This window comes from Cornus florida, unplaced genomic scaffold (genome assembly GCF_030987335.1).
Source record: "Cornus florida cultivar Cherokee Brave unplaced genomic scaffold, ASM3098733v1 CherokeeBrave_3.0.0_Hap2_Chr03, whole genome shotgun sequence".
NCBI classification, from domain to species: Eukaryota; Viridiplantae; Streptophyta; class Magnoliopsida; order Cornales; family Cornaceae; genus Cornus; species Cornus florida.
In genome coordinates this window covers 8,755,212-8,782,507 of record NW_026775573.1, presented here as the reverse complement: position 1 = coordinate 8,782,507, position 27,296 = coordinate 8,755,212, and the positions used below count along the sequence as shown (strand labels likewise).

The 27,296-nt window shown below is 36.3% G+C and overlaps 3 protein-coding genes and 1 pseudogene across 4 annotated transcripts; all 4 read left to right on the top strand.

The window, feature by feature from the left end:
• The first annotated feature begins 1,540 nt into the window (after nucleotides 1-1,540).
• On the top strand, nucleotides 1,541-22,550 carry LOC132299342 (uncharacterized). 2 transcript variants are annotated; one of them, XM_059795878.1, is made up of 13 exons: nucleotides 1,541-1,644; nucleotides 2,506-2,744; nucleotides 2,838-2,964; nucleotides 6,729-6,856; nucleotides 6,939-7,008; nucleotides 7,114-7,216; nucleotides 9,685-9,802; nucleotides 10,025-10,106; nucleotides 12,613-12,674; nucleotides 13,174-13,246; nucleotides 13,331-13,411; nucleotides 14,228-14,308; nucleotides 22,048-22,550. In XM_059795878.1, exons 2-13 carry the CDS (start codon nucleotides 2,542-2,544, stop codon nucleotides 22,210-22,212), a joined length of 1,293 nt encoding a protein of 430 aa, XP_059651861.1. In that variant the 5' UTR covers nucleotides 1,541-1,644; nucleotides 2,506-2,541; the 3' UTR covers nucleotides 22,213-22,550. The 2 variants fall into 2 exon arrangements, with proteins under 2 accessions (XP_059651861.1, XP_059651862.1); XM_059795879.1 differs by having other exon boundaries at nucleotides 1,548-1,644; nucleotides 2,683-2,744.
• A 289-nt stretch (nucleotides 22,551-22,839) lies between these two features.
• LOC132299343 (photosystem II 5 kDa protein, chloroplastic-like) lies at nucleotides 22,840-23,400 on the top strand. The gene has a single exon (XM_059795880.1). It carries the CDS (start codon nucleotides 22,949-22,951, stop codon nucleotides 23,264-23,266), a length of 318 nt encoding a protein of 105 aa, XP_059651863.1. The 5' UTR covers nucleotides 22,840-22,948; the 3' UTR covers nucleotides 23,267-23,400.
• A 732-nt stretch (nucleotides 23,401-24,132) lies between these two features.
• LOC132301058 (ethylene-responsive transcription factor ERN2-like) lies at nucleotides 24,133-25,092 on the top strand. The gene has a single exon (XM_059798346.1). The coding sequence runs from the start codon at nucleotides 24,133-24,135 to the stop codon at nucleotides 25,090-25,092; it is 960 nt and encodes a 319-aa protein (XP_059654329.1).
• Nucleotides 25,093-26,680: 1,588 nt separating this feature from the next.
• On the top strand, nucleotides 26,681-26,803 carry LOC132301808 (U2 spliceosomal RNA; annotated as a pseudogene).
• The last annotated feature ends 493 nt before the right edge of the window (nucleotides 26,804-27,296 follow it).

The window sequence follows — 27,296 nt, the reverse complement described above, 5'->3', positions numbered from 1 at the left end:
AATTCAGAAAATTGTACAGAAACTTGTTTCGTTGTTTGAAAACTGTTTTCGGAAATTGGTCGCCACGCTTGAAAAAACAAAGCATCGACATTGTTTGAGTAGTAGTTTGTATATTGCAGTCAGCAGTGAAGAGTCACAAGTTAACAGTTCAAGTCTTCTTCCCTCTTCAACATCAAGATTGCTCAAATAAGCCATTGGGTCATATCTAAGCAATTTCTGCTTCCACTTGCTACGAAACCAACTTCTAATGGTCAGGTAGGGTTGGAAAAGAGAGTTCTAGGCGTGGATTATTGGTGAATTTGTGAAAAATTGAAAAAAAAGAAAGTGGTGGATGTTTTGACTTCCAAGCATGGTTGCCGTATCGTCCGGTTCGTGACTATTTTTTAATAGTTTAATACTGTTACACTTTTCTATGAATTTCCGAATTCGTTACACCGCGGCAACTGCAAGTGGTGCAAAATAGATGTGTGCATCAATTTATAAAAGAAAATAGAAATTGTAATTGATAAATTGTGTAAAAGGAAAAAAAGGTGGTGACGAAATTGCTCAATCTGTTTGTGTATAAAAAGCTGCTGGAAAATTTTGGAGTCAAACTACTTCTTCTTCTTTTCTTCTTTTCTTATTTATTTATTTATATTTTTTGAGATGTCAATTGGAGTGCTTGATATTATTACCAACTTAATAAATATTTTCAATTCTACATCAAACAAAGTGATTATTCCCAAATGGAACAACATAGAACAACTTAAAATAAGGGTAAAGAAATCCTAAAACTTGAAATTATTCCATCAAAGCAAATATCCTTTTCTCTAGTATAATTATTATTTTTGGGTTGAACTCAAACTCATATTATTTATTTATGGAAATTAATTAATAAGCCGATTCGATCTAAGTCCAATAGTAGTGGATCGTGTAAGCTTGCCACATTGTGTGGTGAGATTTAAATATGCAAGTGATTTGTGGGCAATTGTATGCAATCTCAGTGTCTAAAGTGGTTAGCAAATTAGTTGATTTTTTTCTTTTCATTAAAAAAGTGACGGAATTCTAATACTCTATTATTGTTCAGCTTAAGTGAAATTGACAATCAACCCTATTGTAACTTATGGAGATTTAAAAAATATTACTAGAAGGTTCGGCTAAACCTATCCTTAAAAGAGGACGGGAGGGGAGGGGAGGGGGGAAAAAAAAAAAAATTACATGTCTATCATTTAAGATCTATTTAGTTTGTAATTCAGAAACAGTCCTTCATAATTGTTTTATTGCTAAACATGTCTTTTTATAACTAAATTTTCAAAAATCATTTTCAAACTCTGATTTTTAATTCTCTGAAAATAATTAACAATTTAGAAAATTATTTTCGAAATTATCCTTATTATCTTAATAAAAAAATTGGTTTTTTAGCATAGAAAAATGGACTTGCAAGTTGCAATATCTCAAATTTTCGTTAAAAGCAAGCCACTCCATATGAGAAGTGGGGCTCTCAATCTCTCTATAACGCACGCGGTGAATAAATAAGACCTTATGTTATATATCCGTATAAATTTTCTTTGTATTTTAAAGCTTTTTTAATCACAGACCACAGTCGCTGGACTTTTCCAAGGCGAGGTTGCACCACCCTCCTTGCGGCGAACATTTTTTATCCATGTAAACCCTAATCCCTCCTCATTCTCTCTCTATATAATTGTTTATATATGTATATGTATGCGTGTGTCTGTCTAAACACACACAAACACATATATTCATTGATTTTAAACATACTTTCTCTGAATTAACTTCCTTAGCACGTGTAGTCATGTTAATTTCTTTTATGTTTGGATTAATTCCCGTCAGAAATCTCTGCATATTTCGACTGAAATGTAAAATTTCTCCTTTCTCTCACATTTGTTTTGACGTAAAACATTTTCTAGAACCATGTTTCTGTGAGTATTTTTCACAAACACCTTTGGGTTAAAGATTTTGTGTACTACTGGACTAAAATTTTATTTTCTCGGAAAACTTCTTCTTGGAAAAATTTTCCATTGAAGCAAAACGAACGCTCTATGCTTTTATCATTTTGTAGAAGAGGTTATTATATAATTGAAGGAACAGTATTGGGTGTATTAGAACATAACTAATCTTTTCTTAAAATAGTAAATTTTGAAAAGTACTGTAATTGTGGATGAGTATAAGCTAAAGAATTCATGCTACAGTCATGGTACTTTTATTGGTTGTAACTAATAATTTTTTAATAATATTTATAATTACTGAGGGCGTGCCTTGGCGGTAAGGTTGTTCCATTGTTGTTTAATAGTGTTTGTGTCATCTCATGGTGTCCCTATTCCATATCCGTGCTTCTTAGGCGTCGATTCCTAGGGCTAACTGGTGAATAAACTACCCATCACTTGATATTTTCTTTTGACAATTTGCAGTCATGAAGTCAATCACCCATGTATATGATACAGTTTAATTAACTTTTCGAGATCACAAGCCATGACATTATGTAATGTAGTTTCATTTAATGGATAGGTGCGTAAAAGAGCTGCTTACGATCTCATTAGTGGGATGATGACGTCTGCAGGACATGCTTCATTTGCGTCTGTTTCTCCTATTTGTTCTCTTATTTTTAAAAACAGTAGCAGATTGTCATCAAGTATATTTCATGGGAATTTTACTAAACCAAGGAAATTATATGCTTGCAATCAGAAGCGCCAACGACACGGAGAACCTGTGATGGTTGCTGAGCGATATCTTCCTCCTTGGTTCAGGTGAGTAGCTTTAGGATTTCAATTTAGTTGTCATGGATAATAAGTTTATTGAATCTTCGAACTTGAATTAGTTGTACTTACTTGTTCTTGCAGTGTTGCTCCAATGATGGAGTGGACAGATAATCATTATAGATTTCTTGCCCGACTCATTTCAAAGCATGCATGGCTCTACACAGAAATGCTTGCTGCAGAAACAATTGTTTATCAAAAGGGAGATTTGGTATGTTTGTGCAAAATGGGACTTCTATTTGTTTTATGAAGAGAAAGTGCCAACATTGTTGACAACTCATCAAGAACTATAAGCCAGGGGACTTCTAAATATGGAGATAAAAATTAAAAATGAGCATGAAATTTACATTTTGGGGATTGTTATCATTTGTTATCGCATGATTCGTATTGCTTTCTGTTTCCATGAAATCCAGTAAATATTGAATTATCTTCCTGTACACAAATGTTTCAGGAGAGCGGTGCACACATACACACACACACACACACACACACAATACTATTTGAGTTAGTCTAACATATAATATGATATGGGAAGGACTGATTGTGTATTGATACACTTTATGAAGCCAAAATTAAATCTATGAGAGGGAGGCATGGTAAACGTGCTACAATTTTGATAATCCCTGCAATGATCCCGTGAAGGTAAATTATCCTTTCATTATTAATTCGGACAACATATGAACAGAGTTTTTAGTTAACTTGGTTTTGGGAAAGACCTTAGTCTGATTGATGTGACATGATGTTGGGCTGGGCTTTAGTAGGTTTGGAGTGGGCTATAAGGGTGCTGCATTCGGGGGATGTCTAAGTAAGGAAAGGAAGATGGTCCATAATTGTTAGGCTAGAGCCAGCGGCAATGTCCTATTACGGAGGTGAGAGGAAATATGGTCTTTCTAATTATGGGGGAGAAGGCGTTGAGCACCCAAAGAAACCTTTTTAACATGTTATTATACTCTGTCAAAGTTTTGGCAAAAGTGGATGTGGGAAGAAAGCGTCAAGTTTTCCGGTCCTTGGAGAAGGGGTCTGTTGTCGAGAAAATGAAGGAAACAGTGGACAGGAGCAAAGAGCCTGGGAGAGCAGATAAGTTGGCATTAATTCGAGTAAGTTAGGGGGCTATTCAAAACTTATTAAATTAGAGGAGGAAGATGGTGAAGGTCTTTTATCCTGAGACATGGGGTTGCTGTTTGAGGAGTCAGGTGTTTGATATCTAATGGGTCCTATATACAATAAACTTTTAGCTGTGTTTAGTACGACGGAAGACATTGAAGAGGTGTTCGTAATAGTTCTGAAGGCGGATTCTTCAGAAGCAGTAGCTTAGATTTTGGAGAGAATTGAGGGCTTAAGCAAATGTTTGGGTGTTTCACACAAGGGGTTTGAGGATGAAGCCTTATCTTGACATTAATTTTGGATGGAGATTGAAGAAGAGTAAAAGGTTGAAGAAGGATATAGTGGGCTCAGTTGGAATGTGAAAGACAGTTGTGGAAGTTGTATAGTTCAATAAATTATGATGTGGGAGGAGGCAAGGGGTAGTTAGAGTTCTTTAGTTGTGGGTGGATGGGGGTGAAGCCTCTTCACCTAGGTGGTTAGGTTATTTATCTTCTTCTTCTTCTTTTTTAATTATTATTATTATTATTATTATTATTATTATTATTTTTTAATTTTATCCTGTGAGGTTCTCTGTTTTTTTGTTAATTTGGCCATTTGGTGTATGTATACATCGTGTGTTTACTTGTTGCCTCCATTGGCACTCTAATTGAACCTTTTTACTTTAAACAAAAGGGAAAAAAAAAAAAAAAAAAACCGTGTTTGTGGTGGAGAAATTCTTTTGACATTATAGGTGAACTGAAGGGGTGATTGTAACGAGGTTAATTGGGACAAAACCAAACAATAACATGAAAGTAGTCCGAATATAGAAACCCAAAGACTTTACCTTTCTTTAAGTAAGATGAATAGGGTTGCAATAGAATAGACTTACGTTAAGGGTTGGCTTTGAGTGGGTCCACTAGTTATGTACTTCAATTGTTCATACCAATAGGAAATTGTTGGAATTTGTGTTTCAAAGTCCTATTCTAATTATGTTTCTATTTTAGAATTATATTCTGTTTGGTAATTTCTTGTTTGGCAAGTCTTGGCCTCTAAGAAATTGTAATCCTTGTCTAACAATGAATTGGGTTCGGAACTCTATAAATAGATACACAGGCTTTGGGTTGAGATTTATGAGAATGAGAGAGATGTAATCTTATGAGAGAGTTGATGGGTAGAGGTAGTTTATGGGTTAATAGAATAGGAAAAACACCGGTGACACTAGTAGCGAGGAGATAGGCTCATGGAGTGGTACATGGTAAAATGACATGTACGTGGTGTTGGTACTATGTTGTTGTAATATCTCTACGAATTATAGTGGAATCTCTTCTTATTCATGGACGTAGGCCTGTTTTGGCTGCACCATGTATATCTTGTGGTTGTGTGTGATTGCTTTGTCGGCTTTCTTTGAATCTGTCTTATTCGTGCACTTCCGTTGCCTCAACAAATTGGTATCGGAGCCAAAGGTGAAGGAGATCTAGAAACACAAGAAGTTTCAACATATGTTTCGACGGGTTTCAGTTGTAGGTGGAGTTAATCGGCTTGGTTACATGGCATGGAGCTCGAGTAGTCACGGTGGACCCTTGAAGGTTTGACTGATCGGGCAGCGTATAATGTGGACTATCGGAGTTTTAATTGAGTATAGTCAAGATTGAAGCTGCAAAAGAATTGTCCTGATCAATGCTATGGGAAGCGATGATTGGCTAGATATAATTTGAGCCAAGGTGGAGATTGTTGGAATTTGTGTCTCAAATTCCTATTCTAATTATGTTTCTATTTTTGAATTGTATTCTGTTTGGTAATTTCTTGTTTGGCAAGTCTTGATCTCTAAGAAATTGTAATCCTTGTTCAATGATTTGGAACTCTATAAATAGATACATAGGCTTTGGGTTGAGACTTATGCGAATGAGAGAGCTGATGGGTAGAGGTAGTTTATGGGTTAATAAAGTAGGAAAAACACCGGTGACACTGTTAGCGAGGAGATAGACTCGTGGAGTGGTACATGGTAAAATGACATGTACGTGGTGTTGGTACTCTATTGCTGTAATATCTTTACGAATCATAGTGGAATTTCTTTGAATCTTTCTTATTCACGCGCTTCCGCTTTCCCAACAGAAATTTTCCTTCTGATGCAAGTTATTTGCTAATGAAATGGTTCTGGATAGCATGTCAAGCTAATGCGAGGAAAATAAAAATTAGGCGTGGACCGTGTGGTGTTTTGCCAACCATAATTGGTCCTCGGTTATGTTGTTTCACCATCAAGCATGTGTTTGGTTGTAGTTAGTTTATTAAAAAAACAAATTTTTTTTTGGTGATAGTTACTGATCTCAACTTATCAAAAAAAAGAAAAAGAAGTTAATGATCTAAACTTGTTTAGATTGAATCCTACACTTCGGTTGATTGGTCAAATTTGTTGAAACTTTTCTAGGTGATTAAATGATGTTTGAACCTTAAATTAAGGACCTACTATTTGTTTGTGTTTTTGTATTCTAGTTTGGAAATTATATCAGATATTGGCAATGTTTCAACTGTGATGCTATCTGCTTGATATGAGTATGACAAATAACTTAGAAGAACTTGTTATCCTAAACATCTTTAGTTTCCAAGACCAGCCTGGTGGAGTCTATTTGGTGGATATCTTTGATCCTGTTTCAAGTGGGAGGTCTTAGAGCTTTAACTTTTCATTTTAAAATTGCTATATACTCGTGTGTGTATATATATATATATATATATATATATATATATATTTGATTTGGATTTTTGTCTTCCTCAATAACCATTGTAGTATTCATATCTCATTGTTCTTTAAATAGGACTTCTCAATTAATTGGGTATGGTGCATTTGATGTGTCTGTTTTCACCAATTTCTGATTTTTGTATCTTTGAATTGATCAGGACAGATTCTTGGCGTATACTCCAGAACAACATCCTATTGTGCTTCAAATTGGGGGAAGTAATTTGGAGAACCTTGCAAAAGCAACTGAACTAGCAAATCCTTATGGCTATGATGAGATTAATTTTAAGTCCGTTCTTCCGTTTTCATCAATCTCTTATACTCGTTCCTTATTTTACATCAGTGAAATGATATATTTTTTTCCCTACCAGTTGTGGATGTCCTAGCCCTAGGGTAGCTGGCCATGGGTGTTTCGGCGTGCGTCTTATGCTTGATCCAAAGGTTTGAAAACTTGTGCTGACTACATTGTTAAGTACAAGTCAATCTAGGTGGTTAGTTTATTTGTCAATGTGCTCTGATATAGATATTTGGTTTTTATAAGGAAAGTTTGTTGCTGAGGCTATGTCAGTAATTGCTGCCAAATCAGATGCTCCTGTCAGCGTTAAATGCCGAATTGGTGTCGATAATCATGATTCATACAATGAGCTCTGTAAGGTTCTTCTATTAACTTTCTTTGTCAATCTATTTCAGGTTAGGGAAATAGATTTGAATTACTTTTCTACTGATGAAATTACATTAATCCTTGAAGAAAGACTACATGGACTGACAGTCTTAAGACTAAGAACTTCTGTTCTTTATTTTGTTTTAATTTTTAACAAGATGTTGATATTTGTTGTCACAAACAGTTGTGAACCAAGAAACAATCACGAAACACTACAAAAACAAGCACCACACAACACACAGGATTTACATGGTTCGACACAAGTTGTGCTACTACGCCCATGGTGAAGATCCGGCGAAAGGTTTCCCCATGCGAAAATCAGGAAATTACAAGTTTCAGCCCCCACCCTAGCTCTCGCTTCCACTTCCATTCCTGCGATTTTCTGAGTCTCTCTATCCCACTTTAAACCCGAGACATCCTTTTATATCGGGCTACAAAAGAGTACTAAATAGGGTCCATGACCCGCAAAAAAAAAAGGGTAAAAAAATTTCCAAAAAAACTTGCGCCCACACAAAGCTCACTTTTCGGGTCAACCGGGTTGCAACTCGACCCAAGGCAAACCAAAATTCGGGCCACAACATCACAATAACTTTACATATAATTTTATTTTTTTATTTTTAAAAAATAAGATGCACACTATCTGCTTCATGCTAAATCTTGGAAGATTTGCACAAAGCTTTCTGTTATATTTATCAAAACATATGAAGTCACAAACCCATTTTTCAAAATGGATTCCATATGGGACCTGGAACCATAGCCACAAATGATGGTAAAGAATAATTGGAATGTCATAGTTTTATGATATTCAAATAATGCGCTATGGGAAAATATAATAAAATCTCATACGAAATGCTATATGAATCAATAGAGTAATTGTATTTGTATAAGAGGAGGAAGAAGTTTTTGCTGCAAAAATTCGAAGAACCATAAAAAGAAAAAAAAGAAGCGAATGACTTGTAAAATAAAAAAAGAAAAAGAAAATATTGAGAGGCAATTTGAGGGAGAGTAAGATTAGAATCTTTGATGATGATTAAAATCTTGGTAGTTGATCTTCTGTGGGACAATATTTTCTTCCTTCATATCTTTGGCTCCTAGCGCTATGTTGTTTGCGGTGCTCTTTTTTAGTGGAGTCAAGTTTGAGTGGGCTTTGCCTCGTTCCTTTTGGAATCAAGCAGTGATGCAGTCAATTTCATGGAGTGATGTACTGAGAAATTGGTTGAAGCTCAATTTTGATGAATGTTCTCTTGGCAGTTGGCACCAATTAAGAAATAGAGGTATCACAAGGGACCTTAAAAAAAATTCTGCTTTCTCATATTCAAGGTCCACAATAAGTGACCAGTATGCTATAAAAGCTTAATTTTTTGCTTAATTAGACAGTCGTTGAGAAGCACATGCCTTGGGTTTAAACAATCTCCGTGTTGAAGGTGATTCCTCAGTTTTTATGGCTTGGATGAGATGGGTAATACCCGGCCTTGGAGGTACAGTAAGCTCAGTAGGTAGAATTTGGATTTAGCTAGATTATTAATGGGATTTGTCTTGCACTCTTAGGTTGAATAATGAGGACTCATTTATTTAGTGAAAAGAAGAGTAGGGACGATTCAGCACTATAAAGGTCATTTACCAATCTTTTTGATCATTTATTCCTTTGTAGCAAGAATTACGTGGGTCATACACTCACAGATGCATTTAATTTCGAATAAATCTGTTTCTTCTGTATCTAGGATGCTACACAAGCACTTCAATATGTGTGGATAAGATGTGGGTACGGGGCCATCTAACTCTTCCCTAACAGGAGTGTCCACAAAAAGAATGAATTGGAACACACTATGTTTTGAATGTTTCCATTAAGGAGTGTAGGTACTAAGTACACGTCTAACATGAAATTTTGCATTCAATGCGTTTCATCCTTGGTTAAAGATGAAGAAATCTCAGTTATGATGATCATTTTCACCATATTATCATGCATAAAACATATTGGTCAGATGAATCCTACTTTTACACATACTCCTGCACCTAAAATGCACACTTGAATCACGCAACATTTCCTCTACGTCTAAAGCAATTTTGCATAGAATTTTCATTTAATTTTTAGTTAAGGATGAAGAGAAGTAAGTCATGGTGGTCATTTTGCCATGTCCTTGTGCCATAAGAGTTAAGAGGTTGATGACTCTTACTCCTAGATGTAATACTGCATTTAAAATTCATACTCAAGTCCATATAATATTCCCCTCTATTTTGAAAGCAATGAATACTTTCATGCCGTTGTTGACGGACATCTCCAATTAGTTGCTACTTTATTGTGCCAAAATTCTAACTAGTGACAACGTGCAATTTTTTTGTTTATCTGAAAAAGGAATGATCATAACTGCGATTCTGCTAGGTGCCCATTTGTGCTTTTGGGATTTTATGGAAACGTTGGTGAGGAGCATGATTTTTTTGGCCTTTTTTTTATGCAGGTGATTTTATTTATAAGGTTTCTTCTCAGTCACCGACTAGACATTTCATTATACATGCACGAAAAGCATTGCTCAATGGCATTAGCCCTGCCGACAATCGAAAAATTCCTCCCCTGAAGTATGTATTGCTTGGTTCTTTGCTTGTTCATTAAGAATGGATTTAATTAACCCAGGTTACTGATAAAATCTTTTTATCCAGTTTTGTAAATTAAATTTGATGGCATCGGCTCAAAACTACTGTATAGAACATAGCTTAAGTTAATAAAGTGCAAGCAGTTTTTAGATCAGGATGATCTGTTACACGTTTGGCCCTGTGTAATTGACAATTTCTCTAATGCAGATATGAGTTCTACTATGCTCTTTTGCGCGACTTTCCTGACTTAAGGTTTACAATTAATGGAGGCATAAATAGCATTGACGAGGTAAATGCCAGTTTGCTCAGTCACATTTGAAACATAACATAAAGTAGTCTTGTGGCTAAACTAACAATACCAAATGGTATGCATATATTGCTGTCAAGGGTTGTTTGTGATGCACATGTTTTTGGTCTAATAAGTATTATGAAAGGTGGTGGTTGTTGTGGTTGTTGTTTTTATTTATTTCTGTGAATGTGTAGTTTTTTGGATTGAAACAAGATAAAATGCTATTTCTACAAGTCAATTTACCTTAAAAATGATGTTTGTTTTACTCCAGTGGAGCAAGTTCATCAATTTTCCACCACATTGGACCCAACATGTCACAGTCTCTCTCTCTTCCCTCCTCTCTTCCATCCCTCCAACCAAACATAGCATTAGAGACCCCTTCATGCATTAAAAAGAAAAGGAAAATCCAAGATTGATTTGTGTTATGACAAACGTAATGAACCAAGAACAAATCACGAATCAAGATAGAAAAGTAAACACGCCACACACAAAGAACACAAAGATTTAGTGTGCTTCGACAGAAGTTGTGCCTACGTACACGGTGAATATTTGGCAAAAGTTTTTACTATGCGGAAAACAAGACATTACAAGTTTCGGCCCCCAAACCCTAGTTCTGGCTCTCACTTTCTTTCTTTGCAATTTTCAGTGTTCTCCCGTTATCCCACTCCAAACCCTAAACGCCCTAATATATTGGGCTACAAAAGCGTAATAAACAGGGTCCACGACCTGCAAGCAAAGCTCAATCATCAGGTCGGCGGGTCAAAATCAAGTCACAATGCAACCCGGGCTAAATTCAGACCAAAACATCACAATATGGATGAGGAATCCTTCCTCAAAGCAAAGGGAAACAAAATATAAGAATAAGCAATGACGACTTTTACATGGATGGGAAATAATAGAACACGAACCCAACCTCAAGACTTTTTAAGGAGAGTAGAACAATCACTAAAAATTCCAATGTGGTATCAATGTATTTAGCAAAAAAATTGGAAAAAAAAAGAAAAAGAAAAGGCCTTACTATTCCCCTTTGCTCCAGTCAATTAAAACTACAAGCTCATAAATTTGGTTAGTTTTAACTAATAATTTTGTAAAGTAATATAAATATACTTGTGTATATTACAGAAGTAAAACTAATAAAAATTTAGACCATAATATCACAATGGGCGTTTCACACCAAAAAGGACTAGTTGCTTTGGGGTTCCTCACACCCATTTATTAACCCCAAGATCACCTAGTACACACTCTGTGTGGGACAAAACACATCTATCGTCAGTGATAGGCTCCTTCGACTAGATCCTTGCCAAGGCTGACTCTATACAATTGGAGGCTTAGGGTGAAAATTTTAAACGAGGCCTCCATCACCATAACATTTTTTTTCTTTTTTTTTTTTTTTTTTTGGACAAGTTCACCATTACCATTGGTCCATCACAACATCGAGTTTCTTTGACACCGAAGAGTTTTAACTCCAATTACGTACACACACATCATAAAACACTGTACATATTACACTAATGCACATTTTTATTTATTTATTTATTTTTATCACTCCTTCAACATATTTGCACACACTTAAATAAAACAGCTCTCACTCTCGTCTAGCTAAACAGCACATGCATACACTAAAAGATAATTATACACAGTAATGCATAATTGCCACACCAACATACAAACAATTAAACTAACACAAATGATACACCGCACTCATTCAAAACCCAGCAAGCACTAGGACATTGTATCATATTACACTACTATTATTTTTTTCTTTGACATTCATTAGGATAACGGAAGTGTTTGAAATTATCTCAATAAATAGTAGGGACAAAAATAAGGTTTATGTGAATGATAACTAATTATTTTTGGAATACAATAACTAATTTTTTGGTGATTGTAATGGTTTTTTATATTTTGTTTCTCAAAACAAAACTAAACTCATGAATTTACATTTTCAAATCAAATAAGTTGATAGATTCATAACTCTAGTGGGACAAAACATATGTACTTGTCTGTGACAACTAACCTTTCCCATTAACCACATGGCGGGGGAGAACCCACTTCAATTGACAATTGGCGTTTCAAAAATCAACTTAAAATTGCCCCTATTCTAGTTTCCATGGATCCTTGCATTCCCCAATGACCTCATTGGCGATCAAATCAAAACAAAAGATCTGTCTACCTTTAAAAATAAGCCCCTTGGGAGGTAGGGAAGTGTTATACAACACAGAAGACAACTTCTTGGAGAGAACTCGTCTTAAGACCTTGTTCGAATTACTTACCATACTAATGGGCCTAAAATCCCGAATAGTTGGAAAAGCTTTATTTTGTTGAATTGAGATGTTTGTGTTTACTTTTAACTTTCAACATGATTTGGTTTCTGGATTTCTTCTTTATAGGCCAAGTGAGCTGCATATTTGACTTTATTTTTGTATTGAACTTGTTCTCTTGTGTACAATAAAATTCTGTTCTGTTCATCTTTCACCTCTTTTTTTATTGTAACTTTAACTAATAGGTCAATGCGGCACGAAGGGAAGGAGCTCATGGGGTTATGGTTGGACGGGCGGCATTCAATAAGTATGAACATCATGAAAATTTGGTTGCAGTATTTTATTTTCCCCAGGACTTGATGAGCTGCACTTTATTTATTATTGAAAATTTGCTTTTACCTTGAAATAGTGTAGTATAACTACTATGTGTAACTATTTTCTGTACACCAGCGCTAGCTTTGGAATTGAGGATAATATATCTCTAATTTACTGGTCGAACCTGGCTACATTTTAGGACGATATCTAATATATCTAATGTGATACTTGTAATCATACTACAGTAGTTCATGTTAAAATAAGGTTTTCAGTTGTATGCATGTCATCATGTGGAGTCCTGGAACTCTGTTGTTTGCAAAGAGTTAATAGAGAACTGTTAGACTGGCTTTTTAACTTTTTTCCTTTTTGTTTGTTTGTGTTCTTCTTCATCCTCCCGTTCCTTTTTTCTCTTTTCTCTTTTGTAATTTCTTTTTCTTAATTTGACACAATTGTTAGATATTTGACTTTAATTGTTGTACATTTTTTGACAGCCCTTGGTACACTCTGGGACACGTTGATACTGCTATTTATGGTGCACCCTGCAGTGATCTTACGCGCCGTCAGGTTCTGGAAGATTTGGATTTCTATTAAATGTATCTTTTCAGCATCCATATGCTGCTAAAGTCATGTCACAATTATCTTCTGTAGGTCCTTGAACAGTACCAGGTGTATGGCGATTCTGTTCTTGGGAAATATGGACTTAAACCTACTGTTCGAGATGTTGCTAAGGTACAGATATGATGCTCATCCTTTTTGGTAATATCTTAAGTTGAGCTTTTTGTCATGAGCAGATGATCTGGTTAGTGTTCAGCAGATCGATTCAGTGTTATATTTGAACCTTTTTTTTTACCTTTCCTTCAGCTAAATAATGTTGTCTTGTTTTTTCAATCACACAAGTAATCTTTGATTTTTTATTTTATTTTCAATGCATATATATTTTCATGTGTCAAAATTTTTTCTCGGTGTCATTGCTTGGTGCAATGGTATTAAGCTTTGACTGGCAAGCGTGAGAACGCAGGTTGAAGTCCAAAAGCTGTCACTTTCTTCAAGTAATGTTGAATATTAGGTCTGTACCCACTTTGCACCTCTCAACACCCCTGATTAAGAGAGATCAACACTGGTCAGTGACTTTTTTATGTTAATGATTTTCGCAATCACTGGGCCAATTTTTTTTCTGTTGCTATAACCATTTCCCACGTAACTAGGAGGAGAGCTCATGTGTGAGGAAGCTCAGTGCACGTGCATATGATTATATTGCCATAGAGGGTTATCTGGTTGCATCCAACTTTAAGACTAGTCATTGTCAAAAAGCTGGATGAGCAGGTTATTCCTGCAAATGAATCCCTAGTTCCTTGATTTTTGTTACTGTTAATTGCATAAATGATTGACATGCCTATGTTAACTCTATCTCTCTCTCTTTCTCTCTGATGTGCTTTTGGATACAGTTAATGCATCTTTCAATTCTGTACTAAATGAGCCAGTCATGTACTTTTCTTCCACTCTATTATGTACTAATGTTACTACTTTATCTTGTAATTACTGCAGCCTTTATTAGGTCTTTTCTATTCAGAGCCTGGAAATGGTCTTTGGAAGCGCAAAGCTGATGCTGCTTTCCAGCATTGCACGGTAAGTCAATTATTAAAAGTTACATAATTTATGGGCATGCCATTGTTGACACTCTTATAATCTTTTACAACGATCACCCTTCTCCCATCCATCGTTTTTCAGCCCCGACACATGATTGTTGGAAATAATCTGCTCCAAAATCTGGCTTCCACTTGCCCCTTCCCAACCACGCTGATGCAGAACTTACTAATTAGGAAAAAAGACAATTCGGAAATTTAAAATGGAGCAGTATTTAGAACTTGTTAATCTGTTTTACTGTTGAATATGTGGGTTTTAGGTTATAACGCTGCTGTTAGAGTTCTTTTTGTGTTTTCTTAAATTTTAGTAGTCAAGGGTATGTTGGTAATGTTTATTATTATTATTTTTTTAATAAGTAGTAATGTTTATTTTCTAGACGTCTATGGGTCTAATTTGCATCAAGTAATGTTATTGAGTTTCTACTTGAGTCTTAATTAAAGTTGATCAGGATTTTGTAGTAAAAGTTTCCAACACTTTCGAGTCATAATCTTAGTTATATCAGGAGCAACTCAACAGGCCTTAAATGTCCATGTGATCTTTCTGTTCTATAGAGCCGAGTCTAAAAAATGAGATTTTGTTTGTGTTGGTCCAGAATCGAAGGACCTTGTTGAGTATGCTCCTCCTTTTGTTCATTTGAGAATAATCGACCAAGGATTTGGTGGCTGTAGTGGTCTACACTAGGGATTTACCCTAATTAATAGAAGCAACCACAATATGTAGTAGCATGGAGCATATGATGGTCTTTTTCCAGTTCAGGCACCCAAGTCCAATCCTGGCAGTGGAAGGGGGAAGAGGTAAATACAAGTCCAATGCCTTACCCAAATCAATTTTAGCAGCATACTTCCAGCAAACAAAATGATAGAGAACAGTGGCAGCAGCCTTTTTAAGGTATATAAAAGGCGTGGCAAGGAGGGTTCTAAGGCTCAAACCTTAATTTGGCACATGCTAGACGATGGGTCCACTTGGAGTCTTGCAGAATTAGGGGGTTTGGTCAAATTGCATAATTATGGTAGCTTGCATCAATTTCGATCAAATTACATCTGTCCATAGTAATTACTTTTATTATGCTAGAGTCAAATATTGATTACCTCAATTACGGGGTGATTACTTTTATTATGCTATAGAGTCAACTTTTGATTACCTCAATCATGGGGTAATCTGAGGGTCATAAGTTGCTATAAGAAGGGTATGATGTAAACTTGTTGAGGCAGTCAAGGAATGAATAAAAAATATCTTTGAGATTTCTTTGTGAGTGACTCACAATTTGTGAGGGTGTGAGGCCTTCTCTAGGTGTGATACCTGGACCTGTTGGTGTGATTCCAGTAGGTTTTTGTTGTTTTCAATCCTTTCTCTCTACTAATATTTTGAAACCATAGCTCTGTGTATTTTAATTAACCACCACTTCTCCTTTAGTTTTCTACATTTCCACTACCAAACTCCAAATTTCTGCCCTAGTTCTTGAACTTTCAGACTCTGAATTCTTTGAGTTCTTAGCTATTTAAGGCTGCTCTCTCGTCCTACACTAGTTTTTGGTATCAGAGCTTGAGTTGACATCATGTTGACACAATCAGGAAATGAATGATCGGGTATTAATCAGCAAGATGAGCTGATATCTAAGCTTGTGGAGCAGCTCAATGGGTTGAATGTCCGATTCAATGAGTTAGAAGCTCGAATGTGTCAGCCTATTAACAATTTTGCTCCTGCTGCATCCAGTACAAATGATGGCAGTGGTCGAGAGCAACAACATCCTTTAAATATGCAGCAAAGGCAGAATGTGAGGGCTGATCCACCACCACACCAAATGTTCGAGTTTCCGAAAAACCTACTGGAATCACACCAACAGGTCCAGGTATCACACCTAGAGAAGGCCTCACACCCTCACAAATTGTGAATCACTCACAAAGAAATCTCAAAGATATTTTTATTCATTCCTTGATTGCCTCAGCAAGTTTACATCATATCCTTCTTATAGCAACTTATGACCCTCAGATTACCCCATGATTGAGGTAATCAAAAGTTGACTTTATAGCATAATAAAAGTAATCACCCCGTAATTGAGGTAATCAATATTTGACTCTAGCATAATAAAAGTAATTACTATGGACAGATGTAATTTGATCGAAATTGATGCAAGCTACCATAATTATGCAATTTGACCAAATCCCCCTAATTATGCAAGACTCCAAGTGGAAGCTACCATAATTATGCAATTTGACCAAATCCCCCTAATTATGCAAGACTCCAAGTGGACCCATCATCTAGCATGTGCCAAATTAAGGTTTGAGCCTTAGAACCCTCCTTGCCACGCCTTTTATATACCTTAAAAAGGCTGCTGCCACTGTTCTCTACCAAAAACTGATGTAGGACAAGAGAGCAGCCTTAAATAGCTAAGAACTCAAAGAATTCAGAGTCTGAAAGTTCAAGAACTAGGGCAGAAATTTGGAGTTTGATAGTGGAAATGTAGAAAACCAAAGGAGAAGTGGTTGTTAATTAAAATAAACAGAGCTATGGTTCAAAATATTAGTAGAGAGAAAGGATTGAAAACAACAAAAACCTACTGGAATCATACCAACAGGTCCAGGTATCACACCTAGAGAAGGCCTCACACCCTCACAAATTGTGAATCACTCACAAAGAAATCTCAAAGATATTTTTATTCATCTATTTTTCAAATGCTAGTTCGTTGTAGAAATCAAGCTCGAAAGGTCATTATTGATGGCGGAAGTTGCATGAATGTTGTGTCTGCAGCCACGGTTGAGCGCCTCAAGCTTTCAGTCCAACCACATCCACAACCATTCAAAGTGGCGTGGATAGATAGTACTTCTATTCCGGTAACTCAACGTAGTCTCGTTTCTTTCTCTTGTGGAGCTTATAATGATTCTGTTTGGTGTGATGTAATGCCCATGAAAGTGAAACATATTCTTCTTGGGCGGCCTTGGATTTATGATCGAGATGTGTATCATTGTGGGAAGGAGAATACATACACTTTCTTGTTTAACAACAAGCAAATTATTTTGAAGCCTATGTCCTCAGCTGAAATGGAGAAATATAAAGGTGGACAGGCTGTAGATGATGCGAAAAACAAGAAAAAGCCCCTCAATCTCCTTTCCAAGAAGAGGTTTCAATTGGAAAGTAAAGAGATGGGTGTTGTATATGCTGTTGTAGCAAGGGAAATCAAATAAACTGCTGCTGTTCATGATTCTTCAATGCCATCAGAGGTCGCCAATTTGCTGTCAGATTTCTCAGATTTATCTCCTGAAGATCGCCCTAATGAACTCCCTCCTCTATGTAATATCCAGCATACGATCGACTTGGTACCGGGATCTCCATTGCCTAACCGCTTATCGTTTGAATCCAAGCGAGCATGCCGAGCTTCTGAGGCAAGTTAATGAGCTGCTGTCCAAAGGATTTATCCGGGAAAGCTTAAGTCCTTGTGCTGTCCCAGCTTTGCTCACACCAAAGAAGGATGGTAGTTGGCGCATGTGTATTGACAGTCGCGCCATCAACAAGATTACAATCAAGTATCGGTTTCCTATTCCTCGAATCGATGATTTGCTAGACATGGTGGCTGGTTCTTGCATATTTTCAAAGATAGATCTGAAAAGTGGCTACCATCAAATTCGCATAAGGCCCGGGGATGAATGGAAGACAGCTTTTAAGACAAAAGATGGCCTCTACGAGTGGCTTGTTATGCCATTTGGTCTTTCCAATGCCCCTAGTACATTCATGCGCTTCATGACTCAGGTATTGCGGACCTTTATTGGTCGTTTTCTGGTTGTTTATTTAGACGATATTTTAATCTACAGCAAAACGAGGGAGGAACATATTTCCCACCTTCAACAAGTTATGAGAGTTCTCCGCCAAGAGAAGCTTTACATGAACTTGAAGAAGTGTTCCTTCATGTTGCCGAGTGTGGTGTTTTTGGGCTTTGTTGTTTCTTCCAAAGGGGTAGAAGCTGATCCTGAGAAAGTGAAAGCAATTCTAGATTGGCCAATTCCTAGCACATTGCAGGAAGCGCGGAGTTTTCATGGGCTAGCTTCATTCTATAGGCGATTTATTAGAAATTTCAGCACAATAATGGCCCCTATCACCAATTGTATGAAGAACAGCCAATTTGTTTGGACAAAGGCAGCAGCAGAGGCTTTCGAAGAAGTGAAGAAAAGAATGACTGCAGCTCCTATTTTACGCCTTCCAGACTTCTCAAAAGTGTTTGAAGTTGCATGTGATGCTTCACAGGTTGGAATTGGAGGCGTGCTCAGTCAAGAAGGACATCCGGTTGCATATTTTAGTGAGAAACTTAATGAAGCAAAGCAAAGGTATTCCACTTATGACAGAGAATTTTACGCTGTGATTCAAGCACTTCGCTACTGGCGTCATTACCTTCTTTTTAGGGAGTTCGTTTTGTATTCTGATCACGAGGCCCTCAAATATATTAACTCCCAAAGGAAGTTAAGCCACCGACATGGGAAGTGGGTTTCATTCTTGCAAGAGTACTCATTTGTCATCAAACATAAAGCTGGTGTTGAGAATAAGGCAGCCGATGCACTTAGCCGAGTTGTTCATATTCTTGCCTCCATGGCTGTTCAAGTTCTTGGTTTCGATATGCTTAAACGAGATTACTTATCTTGCACGGACTTTAGCATCATACATGCTGATTTGATAGCTGGACAGCAGGGTACATATCCTGATTATTCGGTACATGATGATTATCTCTTCAAAGGAACTCAACTTTGTTTGCCTAAGACGTCTCTTCGTGAACATGTGATATGGGAGTTGCATGCTGGTGGGGCATCAGGTCATTTTGGAAGAGATAAGACCATTGCCATGGTGGAAGATCGTTTTTTTTGGCCAATTTTGAAATGGGATGTGGCCAAAATTGTTTCTCATTGCAGAACTTGTCAAACATCCAAGGGAATAAAGAAAAATATAGGTTTATATACGCCACTCCCAGTCCCTCATGAGCCGTGGCAAGATTTAAGCATGGACTTTGTTCTTAGGTTGCCTAAAACAAGTCGCAGTCATGATGCTATATTTGTTGTTGTGGATCGTTTTTAAAAAATGGCACACTTCATTCCTCGTTCCAAGACATCCGATGCTGTCCACATTGCCAAGCTTTTCTTTCAAGAAGTTGTTCGGCTTCATGGATTGCCAAACACCATCGTTTTTGATCGAGACACAAAATTTATGAGTTATTTTTGGCGCACATTATGGAAGATGCTGAATACAAGGCTGAAGTTTTCTTCTTCTTTTCACCCCCAAACTGACGGCCAAACTGAGGTTATTAATCGCAGCTTGGGTGATTTGCTTCGCTGTCTTTTTGGTGACCATTTTAGTAGCTGGGACCAGATTCTTCCTATGGCTGAATTTGCCTACAACAGTTCTGTAAACAGATCCACAGGGCGCAGCCCGTTTGAGATTGTGATAGGTTTATGTCCTCGGAAACCAATTGACTTAGTTCCTTTACCAATTGTGGCACGCCCTAGTGCTGAAGCTGATGCTTTTAGTAAGCATATCAGAGACATCCATGCAGAAGTTTGAAGGAAGATTGCATTGAGCAATGAGACTTACAAAACACAAGCTGATTTGCGGAGGAAGATTGCTGAATTTGAGGAAGGAGATATGGTTATGGTGCGAATAAGACCGGAACGATATCCTAAAGGTGCTTATAAGAAGCTTCATGCAAAGAGTGCTGGCCCATACAAAGTTCTCAAGAAAATTAGCTCCAATGCTTATGTTCTTGACCTACCAGAAGAGATGGGTATCAGTAAAGTCTTCAACATTGAAGATCTCACCCTGCATTCAGGCCATTTTGCTGATCCATTTCTTGTTGATCCTACCACTCGCCTTCCCCCAGCCCCACATGTAAAGGAGGAAATAGTAGATATTGTTGATCATCAACTTGTTTCAACAAGGGCTGGCGGTTATCAAAAATTCCTCGTTAAGTGGAAAGGACGGCCACTTTCTGATTGTACATGGATTAGCGACAGTGAGTTCCAACATCTAGCTCCAGACCTCTATGAACAATTTCATTCATTTACCTCGCCGGGGTCGAGTTTTTCCAAGCCGGGGAGAATTGATAGAGAACAGTGGCAGCAGCCTTTTTAAGGTATATAAAAGGCGTGGCAAGGAGGGTTCTAAGGCTCAAACCTTAATTTGGCACATACTAGACGATGGGTCCACTTGGAGTCTTGCATAATTAGGGGGATTTGGTCAAATTGCATAATTATGGTAGCTTGCATCAATTTCGATCAAATTACATCTGTCCATAGTAATTACTTTTATTATGCTAGAGTCAAATATTGATTACCTCAATTACGGGGTGATTACTTTTATTATGCTATAGAGTCAACTTTTGATTATCTCAATCATGGGGTAATCTGAGGGTCATAAGTTGCTATAAGAAGGGTATGATGTAAACTTGCTGAGGCAGTCAAGGAATGAATAAAAATATCTTTGAGATTTCTTTGTGAGTGATTCACAATTTGTGAGGGTGTGAGGCCTTCTCTAGGTGTGATATTTGGACCTGTTGGTGTGATTCCAGTAGGTTTTGGTTGTTTTCAATCCTTTCTCTCTACTAATATTTTGAACCATAGCTCGGTTTATTTTAATTAACAACCACTTCTCCTTTGGTTTTCTACATTTCCACTATCAAACTCCAAATTTCTGCCCTAGTTCTTGAACTTTCGGACTCTGAATTCTTTGAGTTCTTAGCTATTTAAGGCTGCTCTCTTGTCCTACATCACAAAAGAAGTGACCTCAAGGAAAAAAAAAATGAAGAAGTTAGAGGTGAACGTTGATGTAGGATGAGTGAGAGGAACCGCCTCCCACGAGCTTTTCCTTCTAAAATCATGTTGGACACTTTTAAAAAAGGGTTTTCTAGAACTGATCACTAACAGTTCCTTATTACTAAAAGGTTAGCAAATTATGAAACTTTAGGGGGTGTGTAGGGGGTAAGGATCTGAGCAATGAAGCAAGAAAAGAAAGTTTTGAAGCTATTGAGGGTTCAGGCTCATGTAATAGGATTTTTAGAGGGTCAAATGGGGTAAGAAAAGAGCTTTTACATTTTTAAGAGCAATAGTGTTCTGGGAATTTAGGAGAATAAGAAAATAAAATAAAAATAGAAATATCGCCTAGAATCTTTATTTTCCACTTAGAGTTCTGAAAGGCCATTTCTTCCCTCCCAATGTTTGAGTAGCCAAATAAGAAAAGTCTCAAGTCCGTTGTTGACTTAGAGCAGTAACTGTTACTTTTATGGCCAGGATGTGTGTCTCAAAATTTGTGAGACTTTTTGGGGAGAGATTCCAAATCCTTGCTCCCACCGCCTCCATCCTTTATCAAATTACAACATCCATAAAAAATGGCCATCTAATAACTTCAAAGTTAAATACATTAGAACCACCACACGAAGACATTGTTTTCCGCAGTTAAAAGAGTGCTTATCATAGTATGAGCAACATAGCATGTTCTTTTGAGATTAATATATTATCTAATGTGGACATGCTACATATTTCATAAGCAAATGTGGTGGTGTATGTTGGCGAGCGTCAAATCTACTCTTAGACACATAGAAATTTGTATCACATTCACAATTGTCTAACATAACTTCCCTGGAAAAAGGAAAAGGGAAAAAGGAAAAAGAGAGGGCTATCTAACAATATTTTTTATGAGAAAAAGATGGTTGTGTATGTTTGTTATGTTAATATGGTTCTTGAATCTTGCAGACAATCAAATCTTTCTTTGAGGAAACTCTCGGTGCCATTCCTGACTCTGTTTTGGATTCACCTGTTGGTAAGCCGCCATCAGATTTTATAGATACTTTTGCTAATTTGAATGGTATTCTACCTCCTCCATATACAGAAAGAGAACAAGACGTATTGTATGCTTAGTTTTGTATTTGTATTTGCAATATACAAGTGCCAGTACCTATACCTCATCTCAAGGACGAGTAATTGTTCTTATTCTTTGGGATAATTGCATGTCAATCCCATGTAAAATTCTAGCTTTGAGTACTTTAGTGGATAAGTTGTGAATCTTAATTCTGACGAGACCCTTATTTCTTGCTAAGATTGAAAGGATAGTTCCCAAGCTCGTGACATTTATGAAGCCGATGTCTTCGGGCTAGGGTTAAGATAGGATTTTAGTTTTTCCAAAGATGTTACATTCTTGTAATGATGGTGCGCTAAATTTTGTGTACCACGAGCAATGGAGTTTGATTTTTTGTCCATTGATGAAATATTGTCACTATTCATTGTTTTGTACTTGATTTACATGCTTCAAAGCAGTCTTGTGTTGATGGATTGTGTTCTCTAGGAATTGTGGGTTCAATTCTTATTGACTCTTCAAATGTTTGAATTTATAGTGCCAATAATAATAAAAAAATTAAAAAGCCTCAATTTCTTTGGATAGTTTGTCCTCATTTTCTGACCTGAGAATCATGAAAAGTGTTCAAAATAACACATGGCAATGAACCATTGGTCAGAACATGTCTGTGATAAGATAATGGACTGTCCTCCACTTGGCGCCCTATGCTAATCTCAACTAACAACTACCAGTACAGAGGGATGAAACTGTAAAGCAGGGGAAAAAAAAAATAGTTGGGATAAGTTTAGTGACATTGCAGAGATGGCCTCAATCACCATGACAGCCTCTCTCCTGGGCGGAGCAGCCCTTTCCAACCTATCTCCGGCAACCACCCGCCGGGGAGTTGTCATTACAAACAGTGCCAAAGTCAGTGAAGGAGATCGGGTGAAGGTGAGCTATGACAGCAAGAGAGAGAGCAACAATGGGAGGAGGGAGTTGATGTTTGCCGGTGTGACTGCTGCCGTTTGCTCTTTTGCCGCCACTGCGGTGGCGGAGGTCAAACAGGGGACCCCGGAAGCTAAGAAATTCTCTGCTCCGGTGTGTGTCACCATGCCTACTGCTAGGGTCTGTCACAAGTGAGGTTGTAGATGATGGTTATTGTGCTCTATGATTGATTGGAAATAAATTAGAAAGTAACGCTGTAATCTACGTGTAATGTTGCATTGGAAAATATTTGTTCTCTCTGTTTTCTTTATTTATTATGTGTTCATCCATGCGTTGATTATTACAGTAGATCCAAGAGAAAAAATCTTTTAAAATTGATTTTTGTTTATATCGAGAATTGATTGAATTAGAAATATTATCTTGAAAACATTTCAATGGTGGCAGGGCACGACATTTATATATATATATATATATATATATAATTCAAAAAAACAGTGATTGGAGTATTGATCTTGGAGTATTGATCTTGGGTTAGTTTATATTATATATATCATATATATTTATAAATAAGGGACTGGTGAAGTTTGCAAGGTAAGAGAATCATATACTTCTTTAACGTACCAGATTCTGTCACTTGCATTGCTAGCTAATTACTAGGAGTAACACTAGCAACTCTTAGGATTATAATTAATTTGATGATTTTTGTTTTCTTTTGATGTGTATATGATCATATATGCCAAGAGTTGGGAGTATTATATATAATTTTTTGTCTTTGTGTCGATAAAATCAACTCGCCTGCAACAACGATATCATATATAAATATAAATATATATATATGGAATCAACCGGCCGTTTGACATTTTCTCAGTTGTCATCTTATGCGAGTTCTGCAGATTCCTTCCATTAGGATGATTACTATAAGAAATCCAGCCCCCGAGACAACATTAGCTAGGCTAGTTCGAATCGAGTTAACCAGGCATAGAGTGTAAGGGCAAACAAAGTGTACGAGATTCCCGACATTCCAAAGTTAGCTAGCTGGTTGTTTGTTAGTCACGAAATTAATGGGGCAACCATCAATGGAATCAGGGACAGGACGAGGTAGACGGAAGGCATCGTCTAGGGGACACCACAGATTCGTGGGAGTTCGGCAGAGGCCATCAGGAAGATGGGTGGCCGAGATCAAGGACTCCCTGCAGAAAGTGAGGCTTTGGTTGGGGACATTTGACACGGCTGAGGATGCAGCCCGTGCATACGATGATGCTGCTCGAGCGTTGCGTGGTGCCAATGCCCGCACCAACTTTGAGTTGCCTCAGTCCTCGTCCTCCCTCCGCGGTGGCGTTGGTGGGACGGCCAACAGCAGCAGCTTTGTGCCGGAATATTCCACCCCCTTCTCGTTCGAGGAAGTCTGTAGGACGGAAGAGGCCGATGGTCTGCTCGGGGCACTCAGGGCAAAGCTATCCAACAGCAAGAGCTTGCAAATGCTCCCACAGCCAGGCTTTTCAACCGTGCAGCCAAGCGTTAATGTTGTGCCCCCCTCGGCCTCACCTAACAGCAGCAGCAGCAGCAGCAACAACAACAAAAGAAAAAGAGAGCTCCCGATATCGAAAGCTACAATAACTGCTGTGGCTCCCCATGGGATGCTGCTGCCTGAATTAATCCCGGATCCCAATTATGAGATGGACGTCGGCCTCCTACATCATGATCATGACATTGTTGAATTAATGCCAATCGGTGGTGATCAAGAAGGTATGCAGTGGCAAAACCAGTATAGCCCTTGGGTGTCCCAGATGAACTATGTCCAAGAGCATGGCATGTTCATGAGCAGCAGTACTACTCAAGCTACCGGGAATTCGACTTACTCTACCAACGGACTTAGACCATTACCGATTACTATGGAAGGGTTTTGGCCCCCCTCCGACCAACAAATTGTTCACTGCAACAATAATATTCCGACTTCTGGTGATCATAATGTCTCTAATTGGGACCCTCTCCTCAAAGTATCCTCTATGCTACTAGGGTGACAACATTAGACCCTTTAATTAGCTCAATGATCAATATTAACGAAATTCTTTATATTTCTCCCTTTTGTGTTAGGAATAGAATGACTGCTATTTTCACTTAATCGTTCAGTCATTCTGATTTTGTATCCCGTGAATCAATTTATATATTAAAAATCGAGATATGGTGATATACGCAAGATCTTTCAAAAGAGATAGTTCTTTGGATTGATTTAATATCAATGAATTTAGAAAAGATGGTCGAGAGTTGAAATGAATGTATAATAAAAATTCTTGAATTTCCTTAAAATTTTTGATTGGTCCTGAGCTAACTATATTACTTTGGTTAATAAGATTCAAATAATTTATCGATCCCATGGCTGTAGATCCATAATGGCGTATAGAAATTATTTTTCGTCAAATAACATCACAAAGTGTTGTTGGTTCTGATTGATGTGAGTTTGTGAACAACTTTGTTTAATAAGAGACTCGTTCCACATATTTTGTTCCATAATGAGTTTTTTCATATTTACCTTATTAGTTTTTAAAATTCAAGTTGAGCCCCATGATTTTAGAAAAAATTATTCACAAATTGATGTTGTCATGTCCAATCGTGCTCTTAATTTATTCCAGCCTTGTCCGTCTTAAAATATAATCATTTTAAAATATAAACACTTCTAGTCATATTTCACGCGTGTTCAGTTGTATTCTGACATTTTGGTTTTCAATCTTGTTAACTAACTAAATGCCTACTTCCTAAATTATATACTATAATTTTAAGAAAATGGAAAGTGTTTGAAAGAAAAAAAAACGACGAGTTTATACCATGAAAATTTCATCAAAAATAATATACAACAAATCAAAGGCTTTAATCAAACATATAAATTCTCTTTCCTTTGGCCAAACTAATAGTCAGCTATGAGTACTTTGCATTATATTAATTTTATACGGTGCTAAATAAATAAATAAATAAATAAATAAATATATATATATATATATATATATATATATTATACTCTTATATTTATATCTATACTATTATTAAATGTGTAAAGAGTTTCAGTATTTCAGTATTTATTTATTAATATAAAAAAATATTTATTAATTGATATAAAATGAATTAAAATAAAAGAGTTTCTACAAATAAAATGAATTTTAATAAAATAATTTATCAAATAATAAAATAAATTACCAATTAAAATTCATGATATTGAACTAAATTTTTAATAAAATAAATTACCAATTAAAATTAAATAGGTAATTGTTTAATTAAGTTAAAAGTTACCTATTAAAATAAAATACGTAATTATTTAATAAAATAATTTACCAAATAATACAAAATACTTATTAATTAATATAAAATGAATTAAAATAAAAGAGTTTCTATAAATAAAATGAATTTTAATAAAATAATTTACCAAATAATAAAATAAATTACCAATTAAAATTAAATAGGTAATTTTTTAATTAAGTTAAAAGTTACATATTAAAATAAAATAAATAATTATTTAATAAAATAATTTACCAAATATTTTTCTTGTCCCTTGGTTTTGAGTTATAAAAGATTACATGGAAGCTCTTATAAAAATATAGACCTAAAGAAATATTAATCATACTTTTTTCGACCTTTTGGCTAAGATCAAGTGTAATATCTGTTCTTATCAGTTTAATATCTGATACAAGGGCCGTTTGCCTTGTATTATGCGGGTCTCGGCCTGCATGATATTGAACTACTCCAAATCAAAGTTCAAATCTTGCTGAAGTGTGCTTATTAGGGATAATTGAAGATTAATATTTAATTCTTACACTATTTATATTTTGGTTTAAGATCGAAAGGACTAAAAATATAACAATGCACAATAACTTTATTTTTTTCAAACTCTGCTCTCATCTAAATTAATAATAATAATATGAATTCAATTATGTTTGAATCTCACAATATAAGCCTATTCAGATTAATGATATTAGGATAGCTTTGAACTGATCTCTTCAAGTTGCATTTACGCCACTATCTTTCAAGTGCCCTTCCCCTCAATCTCTCCCAAATCCGACCCTTTTTTTAGTCGATATAAGTGGAAAATGGTAAGGACATTTCATGGGTATGGTAAGACTAATCAAGCTTTGTGTATTATTTATTTATTTATTTTTATCAAATAATAAAATAACTTACTAATTAAAATTAAATAGGAAATTGTTTAATTGAAATTCAATCTAAATGTTTCAAATCA